Below are 25,126 nucleotides of genomic sequence, written 5' to 3'. Positions count from 1 at the left end.
ATTTGCAGAAATTCACACAGCTAATAGATGTGAGGTTTGAACTAGGCAAGTCTGACTCCAAAGTGCACACTTGTAATTCCCATTCATTACAGACTCATAGACTAAAAGAATCCTTTAAACAAAATAATTACTATACATTCTCGTCCATGAGAAGGTGTGAAGCTGCAAATATAGAAATTAAACATAGGCCTTCTATGCTTCTTCTTAGACCTCGTCATCAGTCTAAGTGACAGAGATAGAGTTCAGCAAGAGGGCACAAAATAGGTTTTCTTGTTTTTCAGGCAAACTTTTAAAATGTAACTTTATTATTTTTCAGTGTTCCTTGTTATCAATCCAGCATAGCTTTAAAAAAGTAAATCCAAAGTTAATATAAAAAATTCAAGGTAAATACTTAACCCATTTATCTGTATTTCTGCTCCTATTTATTCTAACAAATTTTAACTGTTTAGCAGAATGTGTGCACTTCTGTTTTAATAATGAGATCCCCTTTTTCCCTATGGCTGCTTCTAGTTGTCTATCTACTTCTTATCTTTTTAATAATAAGAGCAAGTTTTAGTCCTTTCTGCAAATGTGCTTGTCTAATATGAGAATATGGTGCCCGCCATTTATTTTAAAGAAACAATGTGTCTAAAAATTAGCCAGATTAAATCGGTCTTTACTTTCATTTTAAAAGGACAGTTTATTAATTCCTAATGCTCTGCACATTTTCATTTGGAATTTTTATTCCAGACATAAATGAATGCATTGTATCTTTAAAAGCAGAAAGATGTTAATTGATTAAAACAGCATACATTTAGCTTAGCATTAGATCTGGCTGGCTAATTCCAAAGTGTCAAACATTGCACCTATTTGTGCCAACTGGGATGTTTATTTATTGCCAGGATAAAAGTATTTCATGCTTCATACATTTTGCTTTGTCATAGATTTCCCCCCATACAATGCTCAATTTCACATTTAAAAGGCAAATTGCTCTTTAATTCCCTAATACAATAAATGTCTACCTTTATTGAAAAGTTTCAAAATGAAAAATGAAACAATGCAGTTATTTCAATAACTGTTTAACCAAATGTTGCCAATATAAGTTTAAACAGTTTACAAAGTGTTATTTCCTTCGTTCTCCTCAAAACAATACAGGTACACTTAAGGTCACACATTACAGGCACCGGAACTGGTAAAATATTACACACTGGTGGCATGCAAGTATTTTACATTCTAAAATGCAAAGAAAAATGCTGCTTATTTGTTTTCCTTGAATAGAAGAAACAGATTTAATAAGATAAAGGTTTAATTAAATACAGATGTTATTCCATGAATATAGTGGTTTTTTTAAAAACCAAAGTGGTAGAGATAATAATTTTAGGCTGGAATAATTTATTTCTTAACTGAAGATTGTTGCTGGCAATGTTTGGTACTAAAATAAAATGTCCTTAAAGAGTACGTTTCTATCCATCTCATTTCAACATATGACCAATTTCTATTTATCTACATGGGAAATTTTTAATCCTGGGCCAGCTTTTCTCAATTGCACAGTGTACTTCTGATTGGCTTCCCTCTGTTTTATGCTCAGAAACATATGTGTACGTGCCCACTTGCATGCACACACACACACTTTAAATGAAAGCCTATAAAAAGCATGCTGTGTTTACTGTGCTCAGTTTCCTTCTTTGCATTTCCTCCTCTCCTTCTCCATCAATTCTGAGGAGAAAAATATTTTTAAAAATATCCTTTCAGAAAAGGCTGCTCCTGCAGAACTATTTTGAAGACAGAAAAAGAGCTGAAAGAGGAACAGGTAACTCTGCTTGTGCAATATCCAGGCCTCTTCCTCTAAACAAAGCCTTCTGAAGAGAGAGGGAGCTACAAAGGAGGCATCACTAACCCACGTTCAGAGGCAATGGCAACAGCTTAGAGTCACAGGATTGTAACATCTGGGAGCTGGAAGGGGCCTTAGGAAGCATCTAATCCACCCACTTCATTTTACAGACAAAATGATGACAAGATAGATCGCAAGTTTTGCCCAAAGTCACATATAGCTGACATCCAAATCAGTATTATTTTCCAAAGATATCACAGGTGGCAAATGGGTCCTGGTAGGGTTGGAGGATAATTCAATTTAAGCAACATTTATTAAGCACCTATTATGTACAAGGCATCTTACTAGATGCTACTGAAGACACAGAGAATGATGAGATAGTTCCTGCCTCTTAGTGCTTAGGAAAGTCCTGTGAGGCCATGTTTTAATCCTTTTTAGCAGAAAAATACCAACTAGGGTGAACGTTGCTGGTGATAACAAGGCAGCTGCTGCCAGGGAGAGCTGATCTCACAAGTGACACTCCCTGCTTTGCTATGAGGGCTCGGGCTTGTTAGGTAGTTGCTGGAGCACTAAGGACAGTCTTCGTGTCACACCTCAAGTCACAGCCCATCTTACTCCCTGAGTGGTAACAGCTTGACAGGATGGCAGCAGTGCCCCAGGTCCTCATTCTTAACCACTGTTGGCTTCCCCTTTGTGTCCAGCCTTAGGCTCTTCGCAAGGGTCCTAACCACATACCAAGTTACTGTCAAAGTTACCCCAGAAAATGCCCTTCCGCATACACCACTGGTATATAACACCCCCTGGACCCCCATCAACCACCTCTCCTGCCTCTATGTGGAAAGCAAAATAATTCCAGTCCCCTACGCCATACCATGCTTCGATCAATTCCCCATACTTGAAATGATGTGGAAGATGTAATTGTTGATCAGAAGAAAATAAAACAGATTCAAGAGGCAGTGGAAAACATTAGTGACTAGATAAGGAAGACGATCTCCCACTTTTGTGTAGCCCTTTCCAGTTTAGTGTTTTCATCCCATTATCTGATTATATTCTTACCACAATTCTGTGAGGTAGTTAGTGAAGATACTATTCCCATTATAATATAGCTGAAGAACCTTAGGCTCGAGAGACTAAGTGGCTTGGCCCCAAAGTCACCCAGCTAAGAAAGCATGGAGCCAAATGTCCAGGTTTCTTGACTCTAAATCCAGTGCTCTTCCCCCTAAATAGTCTATAATTATCAGGCAATTGAATGAATTGCCCATGATCATATACCTGCTAAGTGTTGGTGATGGGATTAGGAGTCAGTGTCCAGATCTGTTGGTATGGTGCCCTTCCACCATGCAAACTAGCAAAACCAATGTGCTCAGAATGACTATCATGGAAGATGTCAGAGAAGAGTCTAGTCTCCTTCACTCTCCCCCAAGTCAATGATGCGTCACAAAACTGAGATAATGTCTGGTAAGTGTATGGCCTTCCTAGAGCAGTACCCAGAGGCAGGTAACCAATTTAAACCCTGGAATAACTCCATCCACCTACTGAATGCTTAATCGTTGTTGTGTGGGCAGAAAATAAAGGGGTAAACCGAGCAGAGCTTACTTCTGCTCTTGAGCAAGTTAAAAATTTTAACTCCCATCTTCCTTCCCCACCTCTTAGCCCTTCCACTTTACTAAAATCCTAAACAATAAAACAAAGTCCAATCTGATCTAGAGTTGGGAGCAAGAAAACAATGAATAGACCCTTGAAGTTCCGGGTACTTTTCTCTCTCCAGCTTGTTACTGGGAGGCCTGGCCATGATTTTCACATGGTGATTTTAATCCAGAAGGCTCAGGCTGATGCTTCCAAGCACTCTCACATGTTTTTTTTGCATGTCTCAGTCCTCTACCTTTGAGGATGGCTGGGTGTGGCGGGGAAGTGGGAGGAAATAAAAGGAAGCTGCTACTGGAAGGCAGAGCTAAAACATTTCCTCTAATTCTCTGTTCACTAAAAGGAAAATAGTTACTATTGCATCATTAGTGGAAAAGAGGAAGAAGGCTTCAGGATCATGATTGAAAACCCAACTCCAGAAACAGTTCCAACTAAGTATAGGTACATACCACAGAACCCAGTATTCACAACTTACTGCAGCCTTCCCATTTCTGCTGATGCTATCCATACTTGAACTTAAGATGGTAACACTTTGCAAAAAAGGTGCTCTACCCTCAGATCCAGAAACACATATCAAATTATATTAATCCCAAATTCTTATACTTCCTGGCTCCTTCACAGTGCCTAGGAGAGGGCTAAGTACAGTGTATCTATGGAAAAGGAAATAGCTGCAAACTCCTTTTTAATTTAAAGGGCTATCTTACATTGAAAGCATGCTGACGCTTAACTTGGTTTCAAGTCTGAGTGTCTGAAATGTTCTCATGGCAGTTATTCAGAACACACTGGTTTCCCTAACGCTGGTGCCCTGCCAGGGGCCACGTGTGTCTGGAAGAGAAGCAGCTGTTCTTTTGGCTTGGTATGCCAGGCTTCCCTTAGGATGATTTTTCTGAGGAGTATAGGCATTGGTATGATTTCTGAGTTTTTAAATGGAGCTGGATGGGCTTTTATCGTCAGATGAACTGTATGCCCTGAGATGGGTGAGCTGCATGAGCCCCTCCAGGTTAGTGATTCTCTCTCTAACCCAGGCCCATAGCAACTCTCAGAGGGGTAAAGGAAGAGGGCCCGTGAGACAGCACCCCTTCAATCTGTTGTCCAGGTTTAGCCAAATACCACTTGCAGTATTTGGTGATATTTCAGTACAAAATATTTATGTACAATGTACCCTACAATGATGGAAGGAAGGGGCTTAATTGTGTTGATGAAGATGAAAGTGGTTCCATTTGCACCCTTTAGGTATATGGAGAGATTTGGTGCCTAAGCAGTGAAATGATTTCCAGGCTTCTAATACGTATTCTCTAAAAGTTATCTTCTATACATGCTGTGAAATTTGGTGGGTGGTGACTGAAGCTACAACTCCAGGGAATGATTTCACATTTAGCCTGGGCCTGAAGCAACTCTAAAAAGGAAATGGGAAATGGAGCTGGGAGAAAGCATCTCCCTTCAATCAGTGGTCCAGATGTAGCCACATACCTCATTAGATATTTGGCCACACACACACACACACACATTTATTTACATTATACCTTACCAAGATTAAAAGAAGGGATTTAATCATGCTAATGAGGATAAAACACCTTCCATTATAAACTTTAGGTAGATGGAGAGATGTAGTGCTGGACTAATGATATGATCTCTAGACTCCTAAAATTATCTCCTTAAAGTCATCATCCACATATGCTTTGATAGATAGTGGTGCTATGAGCCTGCAAGTCCAGGTGAATGATTTTACACTTAGTGTGGGCCTGTACAAGTCTACAAGGGGAAGGGAGGTGGTCTGGGGAGAGATTATCTCCCTTCAATCAGTTGTCCAGATGTTGCCAAATATCTTGACATAATATTTGGCAAAATGCATACTTACAAAAATATTTTATATACATTATGCCTCATCATGATAGATGGTAAGGGATTAATCATGCTCAGGATCAAGAAAGGGCTTCTACTTACACACTTTGGGCAGATGGGGAAATATCCTAGGCTAATTAAATGATTTATAGGCTCCCAAAAATGTACATTTATCTTCTAATAGTTATTTTATATGTAAATATGTGAATACTCACAGAAATGTCACCTTTCAAGCTACTTAAAAACCACAGGAAATTAGATAAACTCATTAATAATAAATATTTGATTTCACAGACTCTATTACATGTGATTCAACTATCTTTCAAGCTAAAAACAGTGCTAAATTTTGATAATATTTCATTATCTTGCTTTAATACTATCAACAACTGTGGCACAATCACTGTCAAATTCTGATTTTGTTTTTCTTGCTTTCTGCCAGGGTTGGTTAGAAACTGCTTTAGTCTTGAGTCCCCAGCACCTTGGAGCTGCAGGAAATACTCTGTAGGATCCAAGATTTCTTAGGAGTGAAGGCAATAAAGAGAGAGAATGAGAAGAGGGAAAGACTTACTTGGTGGGCATGTCAGGGACTTAGCACTTATGTATGTATATGTGTAACAAATCTAAAGGGATAGGAGAAAAACACCTAAGACAAATGTTCTTCCCTTTTGCAACATGATAACCAGGACATATGTATACAAAAACAGAAGGGTGCACATTTCAACTCCTGGTGTGCTGGTGAATATTTATCAACCAGCAATCTGGGGAAGAGTAATATGTGCCTAATTTCCATGGCCAATTTTGTAATATGTGTTTATCTGTAATATGTGTAATATGCAATATGTAATCTCCATGCCCTGATTTGTAATAGGTGCCTAATTCCCATGGGCCAATTTTAAATACCCACAGGAAGTACTGAACTTCTGAGTTAGAGAGACGTTCTGAGTTGGGAAGAGATATATACTAGTATGCTATTACATAGTATTTCTGTCATATAGACACACTAGATATTATAATCTCAAGAGTAGAGGAAATACTAAAATATATTTTGAGTATTTTGTTTTTAATGTAATTTATTTAATTGTAAGTTCATGTCATTTAGTTTTTAATAATGGCTGTTTAACAACCAGTTTGCAAAATTCTTGAAAATTTAATAATCGGTAAGTCTGTAGGTATTGGCTCCAACATCCCACACCTAAATAAGTAGGGGAGAAGAAAAAATCAGACTGGAAACCATCAAATAATATTTACTATGTTTTATATATATATATATAGGGAGATGTAGTAGAAAACTAAAGGATTTTTAGGGTTCCAAACATGTCAACATGTTCTCATTATTACCTCAAAAAAAAAAGTTAAATATTTTCAAGAAAAAGATGTTTGAAAGGAATTTAGAGATACAGGTGTGGGTACTTATAATAAAGGTAAATGTCCGATTTTTTAAAGGCTATCTACCTAAATAGTTTCCATGTGTTTTAGAAGATAACTAGAAGCAACTCAGGAACACTTGATTAATAAACGAATTCCGGTTTGGGTCCACCTTCTACCTAAGTAAGCAATCTTTTCAGCTCCAGTGTCACCAGCACAAGGCATGTCACCTTTACAAGATTCAAATTTTCAGAGAAAAGAAGAAAAAAGAGAATGAGCTGGAAGGAAGGGAGGAGAGAAAGGAGGAAGGGGGAGGTGCCTGAGGCAGTGTCAGAGTGCCACCAATTACAGCTTTGGGCACTGACAGTTATCAAAGACTTGTGAGCTTGGGCCAAAGGCTGCAGTGACATGTCCCCTCAGTTCAGCATGACCCTATTGCACTGCTAAATGTGAGTAATACTGCCATGCAATCATCTGACTTGTACTGACACAGGCTTTGTCCTTGAGATGACAAACATCTGGATAAGTGATAATTCACATTTTTCTTGATGCTTGCAAATGTCTGGATGGATCACAACATGTGGACAAAAATCTGTGTAAATAATTTGAGTGTTTGCATTTCACTCTGTGATCTTGTTATACTAAAGATAAAGCAATAAATGCTAAAATTTGCCAAAGTGATGCAATCATACATATCAGACAATCTTGATTAAGGTGCAATTATTAGAGTTTTTTTTAAATAATTTTATTTTATTACTGTTTAAAAAGCTGCCCTCTTACTAAAATTTAAAAATTTCCCATCATGTCTGGAAAACTTTAAAACAGTTTTGAAAAATCTTATCCATTAAAGTCATTTTAAAGATCAAGTTTATGTTGAATAATCAGTAAAGGCAGGTGTACTAATTAATTTTGCCACCTAGTTTAGTCTAGCTTGAAGGTATATTTGTGGGTTAATATTTTATAGTTATTTGCTAATGCTGTGTTAAAGTGTCATAATGATGTCTCACTTTTATGAAGATGACACAACATATCTTCAATCCGTGGGGCATGTGCATTTAGTGACTCTTCTAGAACTAAGGGAGAATTTGTGCTAAATTGGTCACATTTTCTCACCCAGTGAAAGATTGGCAATACTGACTTATTACGTGGTCACAGAACACTTCTGAAGTATTTAGCCTAACTCAAAGTTATGCATGTAAACAGAGATAGGCCTCTATCATAACTACAATTACAAACACATTTACATACCAAATTCCTTGCAGTGATTTAAAATAAAAGCTCATGTAAGAAAGCAAGACAGCCCAACATGGTAGTGGTTAAATCATTTTTGACTACTATCACCCACTAAGATCTGTGTAAGTCCACAGGGGTGCTTACTGTGCAAGCTGCCAGGGGTGTCCATAAGCAAATACAACAACAATACATATTAAAAAATCCAAGATAAATAGTGATAAAAAAGAATAACAATTAAGTTATTAGTTGTGTAGTTAACAGAGATGAGCAACCTTTGATAGAATGGTCCCGATGAGGAAGAAGACGACTTTTTGCTTGTCTTTGAATGGCTGCCATGGTGAGAGTTCACTTCTTGCAGAAGTTTACCTCCGGTCTCCTTCAACACGCTTTTTACGAACTAGGTAAGAAGGAAAGGTTTCAAAAGACAAATTGAAGAATATTACTTAAATTCCAGACAAATAACAATAATCACATAGAATAGCAATCCCACATGCTTGAGGAGACAGTTATCTTAAATATCAGTACTTAATTATCCATGGCAATGATATAATAATCCAGTGTCTTGGGGAACTTACATTTAAATAAAGCTATGTCTGATAGCTGGGAACTTGAATGTTAGTGATTTCCCATTTCTATGGAGTAGAAGGTCCAGAACAGACCCATGAACCTGTGAACTTCTAAATATTTTCATGGTCATTTGTCCACAGTATGTCTTCTCAGCTTCTGTGCAACTCAGTCATCAACTGGCTTTAACTTACTCCCCAAGATGACACATTCATGATCTGTTCATTTTGATTACAGCTTGAAGACCAGGAGCAGCTGCAAACAGAAGTTGAAAGTTTCTACATCTGTTTTAATTAAAAACTTGTATCAACCTCCAAGGAGGTGTGATTCAGATGGCCAGCACACTCTGAGGTTAAGGTTCCCTTAAGTGAGTCCTTAATATCAAAGCAGTTGCCCCAGTTTCTGCCACCCACTTCTTCCCTTTCACCTCCCCACCTGCAGGTTCATCTGCAGATAGGCGAGGGCTACTCTCACCTTTCCTGGATTTGGCAAAGAAGGTGCCCTGGCTGCAGTCCTGCAGTAACTCTCTGCTTTAACTAACCTACAGAAAAGTAAACAAAAGCTGTTGCCCACAGCTGCCACTCTTGGGGTCAGGATGGCTTCTCAGTTTACTTCAAACCTCATTCTGCCTGTTTTTCTTTGGTTTCCAGGTAGTTTGGCTGCAGACTCCATGTGCTTTACCGAGGCGCCCAGTGCTGCCTCTACTCTTCCACAAAGTCCTGCTTACTGGGCTGCCCCCTTAGCTTGCCCTCTGTACCCCAGAAGCAAGCACTGCCCAATGCCCAGCCAGCCTCAGGGGGCCACACTGCACTTTGGCTGAGCCGCAGGGTCTTGGCCAAGCACATCTGGGCAGGGAACTGGACACTAATCTTTAGCTGCCCCCTTCTTGTTCTAATTCTTAGCTTCTGTCTTGTCCACAATCTGAATGCTCCCTGCGGCCAATTCTATACTTGGTGGAAAACCTTGCCCTGTTCCCCTGTACAGTCCCAAGAATGTCCACGATGTGGCATTCTGTCCCTGAACCTTAAACTGGGGACGGAGGCCTGCTATTGGCTGACTGCTTGCCAGGTGGACTATCTGATCCCGGATGTCCCTTTGCCATGCTGCTTCAGGTGGCTTGGTCGTCCCCAGACCAAGGCTCCCCAGTCTGTGCCACTCTTCAGTGCTGTGGTTGACCAGGACATGCCTCACCCACCAATCCTAAGAGAAGAAATTCCACGGATCTTCAGCAAAGAGTAGGCAGCAGGAAAAATGAAAAAGGAACTAACTGAAAAACTATCTCTGAGTATAACCATTATAACCTAGCTTCATTAGTTTATGTCACATGTAAATCACCAAAGTATCAGACATAACTGTATTTAAACTCAAGTATTTAAAACTCAGTCAGGGATCAAACATAAATGAACTGCGAATTTCCATGTCATTGTATCCATCTTCTGGGGCAGATAACAAATAACAACATGTAAGAAGTAGAACCAAAAACATAAAGGCAATCAAGCAAAAATTAAAGGCTGTCTGGAAAAAAGAACAAACAGTTCTTCTTGAGAGAATGATACAGTAAAACTTAAAACACTGTGAAGCTGATAAGGATTCCTGTGACCATGTAGTAATGCGCCTTGATGAGAGAGAGGGGCGTACCCCAAAGGCCAGTGCAAGATATCTGTGACACAATATATCTGAAATAGAGGAATGAAAGGCCATGGTGCCCTTCCAATTGCTAATAGCACATATTATGGCTGCATTAATTACCCAGGTCATTATTCTTTGTGATGGCAGCTGCCACCCTTGTTCGAGGCCCTTGTTTGGTAAACTGATATCCAAATTTGAGGATCCTTGAATTCTCCTCGAGCACCTGGGCAATTTCCATCTCTACGGCTGTTCCCAGCAGCTGTCTCTGGTTGCAGGTGTGGACACATACACAGGACAACCAAGAAGGAAGAGGAAACAGTTACTTGCGTGGGAAAGATGCATGGCTACTTGGCTACTTATTGAACAAAGGCAAGGAAGCAAAAGCCTCAAATTGAAAGAACTAAAATCATTTGAGATTATTTCTCCCATACAGTCATTTGAGACCTGCTCCTTGTCTAGAAGCAAAATCCAACGGAATCTGCTGGCATGCTAAACTAAAAAGACAGCAAATTATTTATGAAGGAAAACATGATTCCAGAAGTAAAATTAAAGCAAAAGTAGTATTTGGTGTTTCCAACTTACCTCAGTATCTGTGGTTTAAACAATGGGTGTTTTTTAAATAGTGAAACTGTCTTATAGCAATCAATCCAATGACTGAATTTTCTATTCTGGGATCCATATTCAAAAACAACTGAGGACCATCACCCACAGGGGCATCAACAGGATGGGCATTCTCTCTCAGCAGAGCTGCACATCAGGAGATCCTGGGGAGGCTTTACTGTGGTTCGGACTATGACCAGGTGCATTATCAAACACTGAAGGGGTTACTGGGCTACAGAAAAATCCCCATGTCTTTCAAGTTGGTGGAAAGAGGTATTTTGTTTTTTTTTTAAGTTGAGACAGAATAATTACAAATTAAATATAGAGTTTTTAAAAAGGTGGGTATGTAAAGATAAATATTGAAAATTACATTGAAAATTATATTTCCATAATTTGGTCATGAAAACATTTTAAAGTAAAAAATATAGGCTTGTTTAGAAAAAGCAAGCAAAGAGCTGTATAAAATATAAAAGGTCCCTCCCCCAATATTTTCATTCCTTAGAAAAAGCCAGTTTGGCATGTAGTATGTAGTCTTTTGAACATTTTCTATACATTCATATGTCTACATAATTACACCTACATCTATGGGTTTTTTTTTTTCACATAAATGGATTATACTAGCAAAGCATTCTAAAACATGTTTTTATTTTTCATTTAACATTAAGAACACCTTTTTATGTAGGTAAATATATGTCTACCTCAACATTATAAAGAGCTGCACAGCATTTCATTGCAGTAATGGAGAAAAATTTATTTAGCTAAGTCCTGACTTAATGTTACACTGTTTTCCATTTCTACTAATCCAAAGAATGCTGCAGTCAACTTCCCATGCACACATGGTACCTCCTGGGGCATTTCTGCAAATGTGCCTGTGAGGTAAATTATAGTTGGGTCCAAGAGTAAGCAGGCTTCAAATTTTGATCTAATACTGACTTACACTCAAAGATTATGACCATTTTTACTCCTGCTAACAGCATTTGAGAGACTACCCTGGCCAACATGGGATATTATCAATCTTTTCCATCTTTGTCAATCCAATAGGTGAAAATTATTTCACTTTGTATTTATTTAATTGCTTTAATTCGCATTCCTCAAATTAAGAACAATATGTATTTGCATTTCTCTTTTTGCAAACTACTAACCTCTGTCATTTGTCCATTTTTCTACCAGCTTACAGTTCCTGCTTTTATTTTTCATTGATTTGTAAGTTTCTTATGTATTAGGAAATTAGGTCTTTGTCAAATGTGCTGAAAATGCTTTACTCAGTTTGTCTTTTGACTGTCTTTTCGATTATTATAGAGACTTTTTTTTCATTTTCACATGGTTAAATTTATCAACCTCCTAGATTTTATACTGCTTTTAGGAAGCCTCTCTACTCCTTCTGATTTCTTCTGTTTCATGATTTCATATATTTTAATATTTAAATCTTCATTTCATCTGGAATGAATTTTAGTATAAAAATTAAGACAGACCCCAACTTCATTTTGTTTCAAAATACAAGTAAATTGTCTCACCATCATTTCCTTCATTCTTCCCTCACTGATTTGAAATACTACTTTGCTGCAAAATTCTCAGGTATATGGGATGTGTTTCTGGACTCTGTTGCTCTGCCAAATCTATTTCTGTGCCATGCAATTTTGATTCCTTTGTAATATATATTTTTAAATATACCTTTTGAAATTGGGAAATTTAAATATTGAGTCAATGAAGGAGAAAAGTTTATGGAGGAACTTCTGTATCCTAGGCAAGTTCTAGGCTTTTAACTCTTTGCTCCTCTACTTTCTTTTCATCCAGCAACCTGTCAAACAAGTCTCTTCCCAAGAAATGAAAACATGGTATTTCCAGTCAGACAATAACAATTCTGGGTATTATCAGCCAAGAGATTAGCATTCTAAGCAATGCATGTCTATGGGAGGGAGAGGCAGTGAAAAAGGTATCGACCTCACAGTTTAATAAGCAACTTTGGTTCATGACACACTATAGGATAGTGGGACTGTGTAAAGGATTGAGACTTGAGCCAAGGTCAGGGTTGCTGTAGCTGTGGTGTATGCCCCTGGATGGGCCAAAGTGGTGCTATCCAAGGGCAGAAGGAGCTCAAGTTGAATGTGGTTGACTGAGAGGGATGACATACAATCCTTGTACTTCCCCTTACAAATACCAAGCACTTGAGTCCTGCTGCGGGGAAAGTGGAAGTTCCTAGGGCCAGGAACCTCACCTGACCCTAAACTACTTGATGATGTAACTGGCTTACTGCTGGGCTACTGCTTCCACACCTGTAGGCAATGAACTATTACGACTGAGTCACTATATAAAGAGCTCTGCCCAGTGCTCTGGGCGGAGGCAGAGACTGAAGAGGATTACGGACCTGCAGACTGTTGGAAGCAGATGTGATTCTGCTACTCTAATTTAAATTTTCAGGATTTCATCTCATTCACTAGGTGTAGGGTTGGTAGATTTAGCAAATAAAAATACAGAGCACCCAGTTAAAATTGAGTTTTAATAAATAACAAATACTTTGTTAGTATTAGTATATCCCAAATATTTTACGGGACATACATATACCAAAACTTATTTGTCATTTATTTGAAATTCAGATTAACTGTACTTTATCAGGCAACCCTAACTCGGTGGTTTCTTATAAGAAATTAGGAACAGAGTATTTGGAACATTATTCAGATATGGGGTTTCACAATGACATAAACCAACATAAAAAGTTAAATACACTTTGGAATAAGGTATCCACTTCTGTCTCAGATCTTCTGGAAATATTTCCTGAGAGCTCTCTTGTTTGTGATACTAGTCTATTCAATAAATACCTCTGAGTTCTCTCTTCTTTTCTCTCACTTCCTATTTCTCACTCGCTGATTTTCCTACTCCCCCACTCCCTGATGCCTCTTTCTTAATTTATTAGCTGCTGGACACACACCAAGATGCACAGCATTGAGCTACTCCTGAGTGTGCATGCCCACATGTGCACATTTTTTGGGAAAGCTGTTTTGGTGATGCATCCCTTCTGGGGAGGGTGCGAGTGAAGGGACGTCTGTCTCCTGGTGAGGTTCCCCTGCTCTGGAGGCAACAGGCTCACGAGGAGTGCAGGGGCACAGGACCTGCACTGAAACAGCTCACTTGTCCTGATTAGCAAAGAAGGAAAGTAGAGCTGTTTGTGGGACCTGTTGGGGGTTTTGAGACTTTCAAAAAAGTCCCGGGTGGAACCCTGGAATTTTATTAGATCTTAGGGTATCTTGACTAGGGAATTTCCTGGGCGTGCAGGGGGCACTCAACAAGCATGGCTCCACCACCTCATGGAGAATGCTCACAGCACAAATCTCTTCACTCGCTCCTTCCTCTGGTCTATTCCAGGCCCTTTCTTCCCACTATATGGTGTCAAGACTTTTAAGATTCACTGAATCCCACTGCAGACAACTGGCTATAGCTAAAGGAGCAGGTGCTGCAGTATGCTGAGAACTGAGAGCTGCTTTCTGTGCTTTGGAGCAGAGTAACCCCAGAGGCACTGCCAGCTGCTGCTGGGAAAAGAGGTCTTCAGGGTACAGGAAGTGGTGGCTGCAGGGAAAAGCAGATCGCTTTGGCTGTGGGTGGGATATTGCTGAGATTGTGATTGCACTATGGGTGTGGCCTGCTACTCGGAAGCCTTCTAGAACCTGGCTTCCTTTAAATGGGCTCTGTGGCCAGCACCACACTGCAGAAGCCCGGTTCTGCTCTGTATTTCAGCTCTGGCAGCCTCCCACCAAGGACAAGGAGTCAGGGTCTGGGCATGGCCAGTGTCCTTTCTCCTTGTAGCTCTAGTCCTGTCCAGGGAGAGGCAACAGCAAGGCTGGGGCAGAGCTGCTCTGGGATTCCTGCTAGGAGGCAAGGCTGATGGCCGAACAAAGAGCTGTGAGGCCTCTGCCAGGCCCCCACCCCAGCCCCTTTCCCCTCTGGTGCCTGAGTAGCCAGGGGCTGCGGGGTGGCTGGTTCTCTATGTCTCAGGTGCCCCTCTGTGCCGCTGGTGAATTATTAACATGTTCTCCCACACACCCTCCAGACCACACACTGTTATAAAATAGAGGAAAGTCAAGACAGCAAACCAGATTGGCACAACTTTGTCTTTTAACTCCCTCTGCAGTGGCACTCTCCCCTTTCACACAGGGCCTGCCAGTTAGCTTACCTGGTTGTCGATCTTGATCTCTGTCAGGGTGTCGTTTTCTCTCAGCGCCTCTACCAGGGCCAGGATCCCAGTTCCAGTGATGAAATTGGACTCTATGTTTAGACTTTTCAAGGTCTTATTTACTTTCAGCATATCTGCAAAAGCCTGATTAAGCAAACAGAAATAGCCATTAGGGTTTCTAAAGATTTATTTACTAAGCTGCCTGCCCCCAAATTAAATACAGGCATTTTCTATAGTACTTAAAGAAAACAATAGTTAAATTGTACTTGACTCCAATTAACAAAGATAATTTAAAACTGCAATAAAAATAGTTTAGTCCAGCAGCCCAGAATTAAATGAATTTCACGTACCTGCAAAACTAACAAACAGAAGGTACTGACATAAGATCACAACTTCATTTTGTTAAGGACAATGAAAAATACCTACCACCATCTGTTATCATTATCAATTGTTTTTTTGGAGCAAAGGCATTTTAACACTAGGAAAAATGTAGAAAGGGCATAATTTCACAGTTATTTTATTTTATCCCTTTTACTATGAATGGATAAAAACTTCACTGTTAATTAGCATTTGGGCACTACCGACTAAGTCACATTATTTTGGGTCATTTATAAATCAGAATTCCTCAAAGTAACTTTTGGAACAAAATAACTACTCAGAGTGGCGAAGCCATTGGACCTCTTCGAGTTCAAGACAGCAGACTGCACACACATGCCTACCTGCTCCCATCCCATTGCTCCCAACATTTCCCACTGTTATGAAGAAAAGATAGAATTTTTAAGGGACTAGAACTCACAGTGCAAGGAAACAAAAAAGGAGGGCCATTACCTTGAAAAATTGCTGAAATACAGAAAGTAGAAAGATTGGAGAAACAAAGAAAGTTGTTGCCTGAAATGCCAGAGGTAAGTCCCAACTAGGGCATTTCATTAAAGAGCTGCCTTAGGAACAGGTGAAACAACTAGGGCAGATGGAGAGCATGCCACCCCTTGAGAAAGAGCAATGCCAGTACAACTACCAATGAAAAATCTCTCATGAAGAGCGACTAGTGCGGGTGCTAGGACCTGAGGGAGAAATATAGCATGGAAGAAAGGGAGGGGAGAAGCAGCTATGCCTAGGAATAAAATGCAGTGATATGTACCCCTCCCACAGAGACGCCCTCCTAACTGTAGCAGTTGTGGGGGACTCCCAGGCTGCCTGCCTGCTCCTCATACACATACTACAGAGAAGGCTATTGGTCAGTTCATCTGCTTGCTTCCAAAAGCACTCATTCATTCATTTACTCATTCATTCATTCATTCACTCAAATAAAGACTGTTTATTGGGCTTCTACTGTGTGTCAGAAGCAGAGAAAGCAAAAATCCTGCCCTAGGGAGCTTGTATTTGAGCAGGAGGATAGAACTGATAAATTAATAAATAAAATATATAGGCTGATAGATAGTGACAGATAAGGAAATAGAACAGAGCCACCCTTTTAAGGGAGAGGAGGTCTGTTGGTAAAAATATATATATACAGAACTGCAGAGGAAATTATCCTAGTTTACACAAAACAACCTTGTTCTCTATTCAGAAATATGAACAGGCAAAGAGTGACTGCCAGATGCATTAGGAACACTAACATCATGAAAGAGAAAAGCCAAGTTGGCCAAGTGAGATAACATGTGTCTTGCCAATGGGTTTCAGCCCTGGGCAAGTTCGCTATGGATTCAGTGTGACCAAAGAAATGACAGGAGAACGTTTCTTTGGAGTGAAAGGGTTTATTATCTGGCTTGTTCTCCCCGCAGTAGGTTGAGCACTAGGTAGATGGAGCACTAGCGTCTCTACCTCCGCCCAGAGCACTAGCTGAGCTCTCTATATAGTGCAATAATAGCTTATTACCTAAAGGTGTGGAAATGGTAGCCTAGCAACAGGCCAGTTACATCATCAGGTGGTTTAAGTTCAGTGAGGATCCTGGCCATAGGAACCCAACTTATCCACACATGCTATAGAGGCAACAGAAATTATTTAGGGAATGGAACAAATGCAAAAATTCTAATTGTTATTTTTCCCTTTCCCCTCCCGCTAAAAAATAAAAAGAAAGATAAGACATTGCATCCATAAAATATACTGGTTACTTTAAAAAAAAAAAAGCAATAAGAACAAGAAAATGTCTTGAAATTTTTAAATACTACATTGAAATAAAGAAAAGTAATAGACACCCAGAATTATAAAATGAGTTATGACTGAAGACCATTTGGTGAGTTAGAAGAGAAGGCTGAGGATATTTCTAAGAAAGAGTAAAAAGACAGCAATAAAAAATATGATAGAAATTTAAAGAGACAAGGAGGAAAGATACAGAAGTTCAACATTCATCTAGTAGGAATTTCAGGACCAAAAAAAACAAATTAGAAAGAAGAAGAGAAATTATGAAATAATAGAGAAAGAAATTATAAAATAGTAGGGAAAAATTTCCTACACTTGAAAAAAGCCATGAATCTATCTGAAAGAACCCACTGGATGCTCAGCAAAATGAACAAAAAAGACTCTTAGGTGGGCTCATAGAGGTGAAATTTCAGAACTCCAAGGGAAAAGAGAGAGTCCTAAAGGTTTCGTAAGAAAAGAATTAATTACTTACAAAGGAACAAGAATCAGACCAGCATTTGTCACTAGATTATAAAACCAATGAAAACAGACTTTTGTATCAATATCACCAGATAACTGTAAATACCCGTGGTAAGTTTTAAACCTTTGAAATCAATCTGTATACGAAACATAGAATATAATGATATAAAACGTATAAAGCTCAATGTGTGAAAATAATGGAATAACTACAATTTAGAGTAGAAGAGGAAGGGGGGATGGAAGGTAGAGTGAGAGAAAAATAAAAAATTACCTAAGATGAGAAATAAAAAATAAAAATGTGTCATTTTAATGGTTTGCTATCCTGGCTGTACATTAGAATGACCTGCAAATTTAAAAAAAATACCAATCCTCAGGACCTGCCCCAAATGAATTAAATCAGAACCTCAGGCTGTAGCCTGGTCAGCAGCATATTTGAAAAGCTCTCCAGGTGACTGATGTTCAGCCAGGATTCACAACCACTTTAATTAAAGTCATGAAGACAAAAACTAAAAGAATGAAAAACAAATTGCTATGAGTGATTGCTCTGCAGAATAGAACAAGGAACTTCAAAATTGTTTTACGGCAGAAAAGACATAAGAAGAGAAGGAATCTGATTTAGGAAAGAGCAGGATGTCTCAGCCTCCGCACTGCTGCCGTTTGAGTCCAGAGAATTCTTCTTTGTGAGAGGTTGTCTTGTATGCCATAGGATGTTTGGGAGCCTCTGAAACTGATTAGATGCCAACAGTACCCCTCCCAGTCATGACAACCAGAAATACCTTTAGACATTGCACAATGTCCCCTGGAGGGCAAAACTGCAGGGAAGAGAACCACCAGACTAGAATAACCCCGTGTATTAGTCAAGCAGTTGCTTTAACTACAAAGAAAGTGCAAGGATTTGGACTGACAGTACTGCACACCATGTAAACTGAAATGCATTTATTCAGTGCTGGGTCTTTAATTAGAATGAAATGTACACGTTTTAATTAGAACACCAGAAAGGAATGTATCAGACCTTTCCTCATGGATGCTCAAAGTTTTAGGTTTGACATTCACTACTAGAATGACAAAATGTCAAAGCAATTAGACCTTTATAAAAAAGTTGCAGGACCTCCTGGCAAGTAGTCAGGATCTTGCCAATTTCTTTTAAACTTGAGAAAACACTTTTCTCATGCCGAACAAAACAGGGGAGACCCAGCCAAACATAACCATGGGCTGTAGGCCCAAGTTCGTTTCTGTTCAGCAATTATTTGAGCATCTATGTGGTAGGGATAAAATTAGTAACACAAAGGCTAGATTTCTTAAATGTTATATAAATAATTAGAGTAGAAATACATTTTTAAAGAGAAGGTTTTGCTGTCTGTACTTTACAGATTGTATGGAAATGCAGTTTCCTGCCCTGGCCACACCTGCACCATCCAAAGGGTAGTCAAGAGAGATGTGTGGCTATTGAGCCCTTGAAAAATGGCCAGTCTCAATTGAGACATGCTGTAAATATAAAACACACTTGTGCTATGTATGAAAAATAATGGGAAATATTACATTTTAAAATTACATTTTGAAATTATAATATTTTGGATATATTAAATTTAGATATATTATTAAAAATAATTCCATCTTTTTCTTTTTTTTAAAATGGCTCCTAGAAAATTTATAATCACATATGCGGTTTCCATTTGTGGCTCTCATTTTATTTCTATGGGCAGTGTTGTCCTAAAGTCTTGATTTTTATGTGGTATTACTGTTAACAATAACAGCATTTTTTTTTACATATTTGGACCTTTTCTTTACATTGGCATTCAGTGCAGCAAGGTCCATTAATACTCCCTGCCATAGATGTGGTTACATGGAAGTATTTGGGGCATGGTGAACTGATCATGATTACAGGTCATTTAAATTCACTTCCTGGCTTGCAAATGCCATGCAAACTTAGTTAAGTTACTCAGCCTCTCTGAGCTTCAGTTGCCTTATATGTAAAATGGGGACAATGCCATCTCACATACACATAGCTTGTCTACATTCACAGTAATCCCACAAGTGCCTCATTGGATCTGTTTCTGAGCCTTAAATAAAGTCTACTGAAGCTCTTTGTTTAAATGTTGTGAATTCTCAGCATGGGTTGTTAAGCCATAACCACAGTCTGAAGATTTCTATTGCCTGTGGGGTAATCAATCAACCAATTTTCAACCTACCAAAAGGTTCTTTCCTTTGGTATAGCTGCAAGGGGAACCATCTGGGGGCAGCAAGGTGAGAGCTGGACTATATGGAGCCATCTAGGCATAAAGCCAAAGAGGCTTATCTCTTCATACCCTAAGGACAGCAATCATTCATGACAATTGTGTGGTGTGCTTGTCACATGATATGCATTCAACACATAGCTGTTGCATTAAAAATGCAAAGAGATTATTATATTTGGAATTTATTTAGTCCACTTGGCATGTATCTAACCTAGAGTAAAAAGGTTAAGATTATTTACTAGTAGTGTTGACAAAGGACTGTGAACTATTTCCCATCCCTGCAATTTTACTGTAAATAACACATTAAATAGAAGTAACAAATCATTTCTCTTATCCCTTTAGTCACTTACATTCAGAATGCATTGTGAATATTTTTTTGCTTTACTGAAAACAAATCAACCAAAGGGCAGAGATTACATAAAATCATAAACAGATAAGAATCTTTAAATTGCTGATTTCACCTTTACCAATGATCTAGTTCTGCTATTTTTCTATTTCAATGATAGGTTTCAAATTCAAAGCTGCTTTCAATCTACAAATTTAGATAGGTAATAAGTGCTGGTTGAAAACATCAGTTTTGTAGCTTAGTCCTTCTTTTACATGAGTGCTCATTTCAAATTTGCTGTTGTCACCATGGAACTATTCTCTATTGCTGAGAGGTTGGAGGGAACATTCATTCATTCATTTAACAAGCCTTTTTTTCAAACATCTACTCTGTACCAGCACCGTGATGGGTAGTGCTATTTTAGATCTTCTGAAAGACATGCTATTCTCAATCACATCATCAAGTCAAGAAAACTTTTGTTTTTCTAGCTTGATTCATGAACAGAGCATTAGGTGCCAAAGAGCCACAGGCTGATGCTCAGACTCCCAATTACAGCCATATTTTACCAAATGTATTACAGTGAAGCATTGCATGTACATATAGCATAGCTTGATGGTTAAACATCCTGGTTGTGGAACCAGGAAGACCTGCTGGTGCCACTTGCTGGCTGTGTTACCTTGGAAAAATTATTTAACCTCCATGAGCCTCAGATTATTAATTTGTTGAAGTGGGAACTAATAATATTACATAACTAACAGTATCATGAGAATTAGGTGAGATGACATGGTTAAAGCACAGTGGTTACTGCCGGCAGTAACTAAGTGCTCAAGAAATGTTAGCTATTACCAGGAATGACACTGATGGTGGTAATGGCAGTAGCATTTACTCAGGTCAAGGGGCTTCCTTATTTAGCTGAATTATCTAAATTGCATAGAAGGAACAGGGCTTTTGGTTGGTTATTTTTCTCATATTCTGGTTAACTGTGTCAAATAAAAAATGATCTGGTTGTTTGCAATATTAAAAGAATATTGTTAAAGTATTTTTGAAATATACTAATCCATTATAAAGATTAAAATGAAATATACTTTAATATTTTTATGTGCTGAGTTCCTCTAGGATATAAGAGTCTTATAATATCCATTGACTGTGACAGAATGTTAATATACATGCAAAAGTTTCAGGAAATTTGTACCAAGTACAGAACAAAATCTAAATATTTATTTAGCTAAGTGTCTAATCTAATCTGTTTTTCTCCTAAAAACGTTGGGCTAACAAAATTCAGTTAATTCAAAGAGCCCAACAGTGGGTTCTGCTTTACTGACTCATTATAATTAATTTTATTAACTGAGTAGAAAATACATTTACCATATTTTAAAATTCTTAATTGACAAAACCAATTAAAAACACTTTCTAGTGGATTAAATATTTTCATGTTACATTTCTAAGAATTTTACTCACAATCGCCACAGGGTCATTGCTGCGGGTTGCAGCCAGGCTGAACTTCTTAACGTGAGTGTTGGTCTCCAGAGCTTTTGCGAATTCCTTCAGGGTTGGAATTGGAATGTTCTAAGAGGGGAAAGACACAGATGGTTGATAAATCATTCTTTACCACTCCCACCCCAAGCAAAGGACCCACAGCTTTTGACTACTTTGTATGTTTAGATGACTAATTGCATGATATCCCCTCAAAAAGACGTTCATCAGCCCCCAGCAGCCAAGTCATCCCAAGTCAATAACACCACTTAGTGTCCAATAAGGGAATCTTACATAATGTGACATTCTGGCATCATCTTTCTGTTTTCTCTAAGAAATTATGCACAAACCTTCCTCATTTCCTCTTTCATTCTCTATATTCTAGCCAGACTGAGCTACTTGCCATTCTTTTACTATACCGTGGTCTTTCTTACCTCCATACCTTTAGAGCTTTTCCCTTTGCCTGGAAGTTCCTTTATCCTTCTTTCTGATTCATTCCTACTCATCTTTAAAGACCCAGCAGAAGTAAGTCCTTCTTTGCTTATTGGCTCTACTAGGCAGGATCAAAAATTTCCTTACCGGCATTTCCATAACATTAGGGGGCCTACTGCATCACGTCGCAATTATTTGTTTAGTGTTTTTCTCCTAATATATGTTTTTCAGAATAAAGACCAAATGAATCTTACTACCTCTCCCACAGTACTTGGCACAGTACTGACCACTGGAGGGAGGCAATCAAGGGCGTACTAGAAGCTGACATGCAACACAGACAAGCTCTGTGGCCATGTGCAACTCAACCTCTTTAAGTCCCACTAAAGATTCAGTGAGATACAGTAGTCCCCCCTTATCTCTGGGGAATATGTTCCAAGACCCCCAGTGGATGCTGGAAACCACAAATTGTACCACACCCTATATATGCAATGTTTGTTCCTATACATACATATCTATGATAAAGCTTAATTTATAAATTAGGCACAGTAAGAGATTAACAGTAATAACTAATAAAATAGGACAATCATAACAATATGCTATAATAAAAGTTACATGAACTTCCTCTCTAAAAATATCTTGGTGTACTGGACTCATCTTCCTTGTTCTTGTGATGATGTGAGATGATAAAATGTCTACATGATGAGATGACGTGAGGTGAATGACATAGGCACTGTGATGCTGCATTAGGCCACTAGTGACCTTCAGAAGGTGGATCATCTGCTTCCAGACTATGGTTGGTTGTGGATACATGAAACTGCAGAGAGTGAGACCGTGGATAAGGGGGAAGTACTGTAATGAATTTCAAGTATTTAGCAAAGGATCTGAGACACTGAGTATTCAATATAAGTCAGCTATTATTATTACATGCTAGAAGTTGGCCCAGCAAAAATTAACAAAATAGGTATCAGGCAATGTTTTCTTCCTCTCTTTCTCTCCCATACACACATTCTTACTTCCCCTACCTTTGAAATTAACACAACTTATTGCCAAATAGAATAAAGCAGAAGTGATAATGTGTGACTTCAGAGAATAGGTCATAAAAGGCACAGTGGCTTCCTATTGCTCTTTTTTTCTCTTTGATCACTAGTTCTGGGAGAAGCTAGCTGTAATGATGTGAGGACACTTGGGAAGCCCTATGGAGAGGTCCAGGTAGTAAGACATTGAGGCCTACTGCCAACAACATGAGGCCAGCATCTTAGAAGTGGATCCTTCTGCCCCAGTCAGGCCTTCAGGTGATTGCAGCCCTTGAGCAGCTTCACTGTAGGCTCATTTGAGACCCTAAGTTACTCCCAGATTCCTGACACTCAAAAACCATGTGAAATAATAAATGTTTGTTGTTTTAAGTCTCTAAGTTTAGGAGTAATTTATTACTCAGCAATAGATAACTAGTACACTATGTTTTTTTTAAGGTATCATTGATATACAATCTTATGAAGGTTTCACATGAGCAACATTGTGGTTACTACATTCACCCATATTATCAAGTCCCCCAAGCACCCCACTGCAGTCACTGTCCACCAGTGTAGTAAGATGCTATAGAGTCACTACTTGTCTTCTCCATAGTACACTATGTTTTTATACAAGTATTGTGATTCTTTTCAAAGAATTCTAGAAATAACTTTTTAAAACCCACTTCTTTTGAATAGGATATCTTGCCTCAAAGGCAGTGACTACAAAGGATTGGAAACAAGCGTGAAAGCAGGTACTCAGTCATCCCTGTAAATTTTCTGACCTCATGATAAATCAAGTGACCTACAATCACAATGAAATACCTTGATGTTGTTGAGGTTGACTTCCTGTAGGCTGGAATCATTGGCTTTCATCTGCTGCAGACTTATTTCAACGTTTGTGGGATTGGGTGGTTCCTCAAATATTGGCTTGACCTTTTCACCTTTGACCACATCTAAGATACAAGTTTTAATTTTAGAAAGAAAATGTAAGGGCGCCCCTGTCAAAATCAGAGACAACCTACCCCCAAAAATGATGTTTCTTCATATACTCTGATTCCAATAATACCCTAATATCAGTGATGATTAGCTTATTTTCAACTAAGCAAGCATGAGAATGGTATGACTCCAAGTTACAGTTTCAAAGGTTGATATTTCTCAACTGCAATGAGAAGTCTCAGTGGCTAACACTCTAACAGGCCAAAAGTACAGGAGGTCCTGCAGCTAATTCCAATCCTAAAAAGAACATCCATGGGCAGTTATTGCTGCTCTATATGGGCCACTTTCGGTCTATAATGACCAAACCACGAATCTGAGATGCAAGAAAGAAATACTAAGTATCTTGATTTCTAAAACCATAATACTCCTCTGGCCTCTTGACCATACCCCACACTCCTCTGATTTCCATTTTGGAGCTGTAGTTTTTAGGAGGGTATAGGAAGAGAAAAGGATGGAAAAGGAGAATAGAAGGACTCTCGAATGCAGCTAACAGAAAATGTTTGGAATATATGTAACAAACAAAGAGCTAATATCCCAATATACACAGAACTTCTATAAAAGTTCCCTTTGCCTGTCTATAAAACAATAAGACAACCCAATTAAAAATGAACAAATAATATGATTAGAAGAATCTCTATTGCTCAACCAAAAAATATAAAAAGTAATTAAACTCTGAAATTAAAAAACAAGATACCATTTGACTAGCAAAAACATGTGAAAAGAGGTAACATAAAAAATTGGCAACAATGTGGAGAAAAAAATCAGCCTTATATACTGCTGGTGAGAATGTAAACTGGTACAAACTTTTTGGGAGAGTAATTTGGCATTATCCATCAAATTTAAAGCATGGATACTCTATGACCCAGTAGTTCTGTATCTAGAAATCTAATCTACAGGGAAAAAATAGCATGAATACATAGTGGCATATATTCAGGGATGTCCAATGATGTATTACTTGTGACAGCAAGACATGAAATATAAACAAAATGTTTATCAATGTGAAAATGGTTAAGTAAGTTATAACATAATCTTATAATAATACGCTATCCATTAGAAGAATGAGGTAAACATACACATACTGATAAAAAAACAATTTGAAAAAAAAGTTAATGAAAAATGAAATATGTAGATATAAATCTAACAAAATAGGTACAAAATCTATATGAGGAGAATGATAAAACTCCATTGAAAGAAATCAAAGAAGAA

At 38.5% G+C, this 25,126-nt stretch overlaps 1 protein-coding gene across 2 annotated transcripts in view; it reads right to left on the bottom strand.

Annotated features, from left to right (window-relative positions):
- Positions 1-332: 332 nt before the first annotated feature.
- TMOD2 (tropomodulin 2) overlaps positions 333-25,126 on the bottom strand; it is a 50,033-nt gene continuing 25,239 nt past the window's right edge. The window contains exons 6-10 of one of the 2 annotated variants that reach the window (XM_036917773.2): positions 23,747-23,877; positions 21,468-21,575; positions 14,853-14,996; positions 10,208-10,352; positions 333-8,291 (exon numbers count right to left, since the gene is read on the bottom strand). In XM_036917773.2, coding sequence (XP_036773668.1) covers positions 8,257-8,291; positions 10,208-10,352; positions 14,853-14,996; positions 21,468-21,575; positions 23,747-23,877 — 563 coding nt within the window. In that variant the 3' untranslated portion in view covers positions 333-8,256. The remainder of the gene's footprint in view (positions 8,292-10,207; positions 10,353-14,852; positions 14,997-21,467; positions 21,576-23,746; positions 23,878-25,126) is intronic. The other variant, XM_036917772.2, reaches the window with a different exon arrangement.

This window comes from Manis pentadactyla, chromosome 11, assembly GCF_030020395.1.
Source record: "Manis pentadactyla isolate mManPen7 chromosome 11, mManPen7.hap1, whole genome shotgun sequence".
NCBI classification, from domain to species: domain Eukaryota; kingdom Metazoa; phylum Chordata; class Mammalia; order Pholidota; family Manidae; genus Manis; species Manis pentadactyla.
The sequence above is the reverse complement of the archived record's forward strand: the minus strand, read 5'-3'. Positions and strand labels throughout refer to the sequence as shown.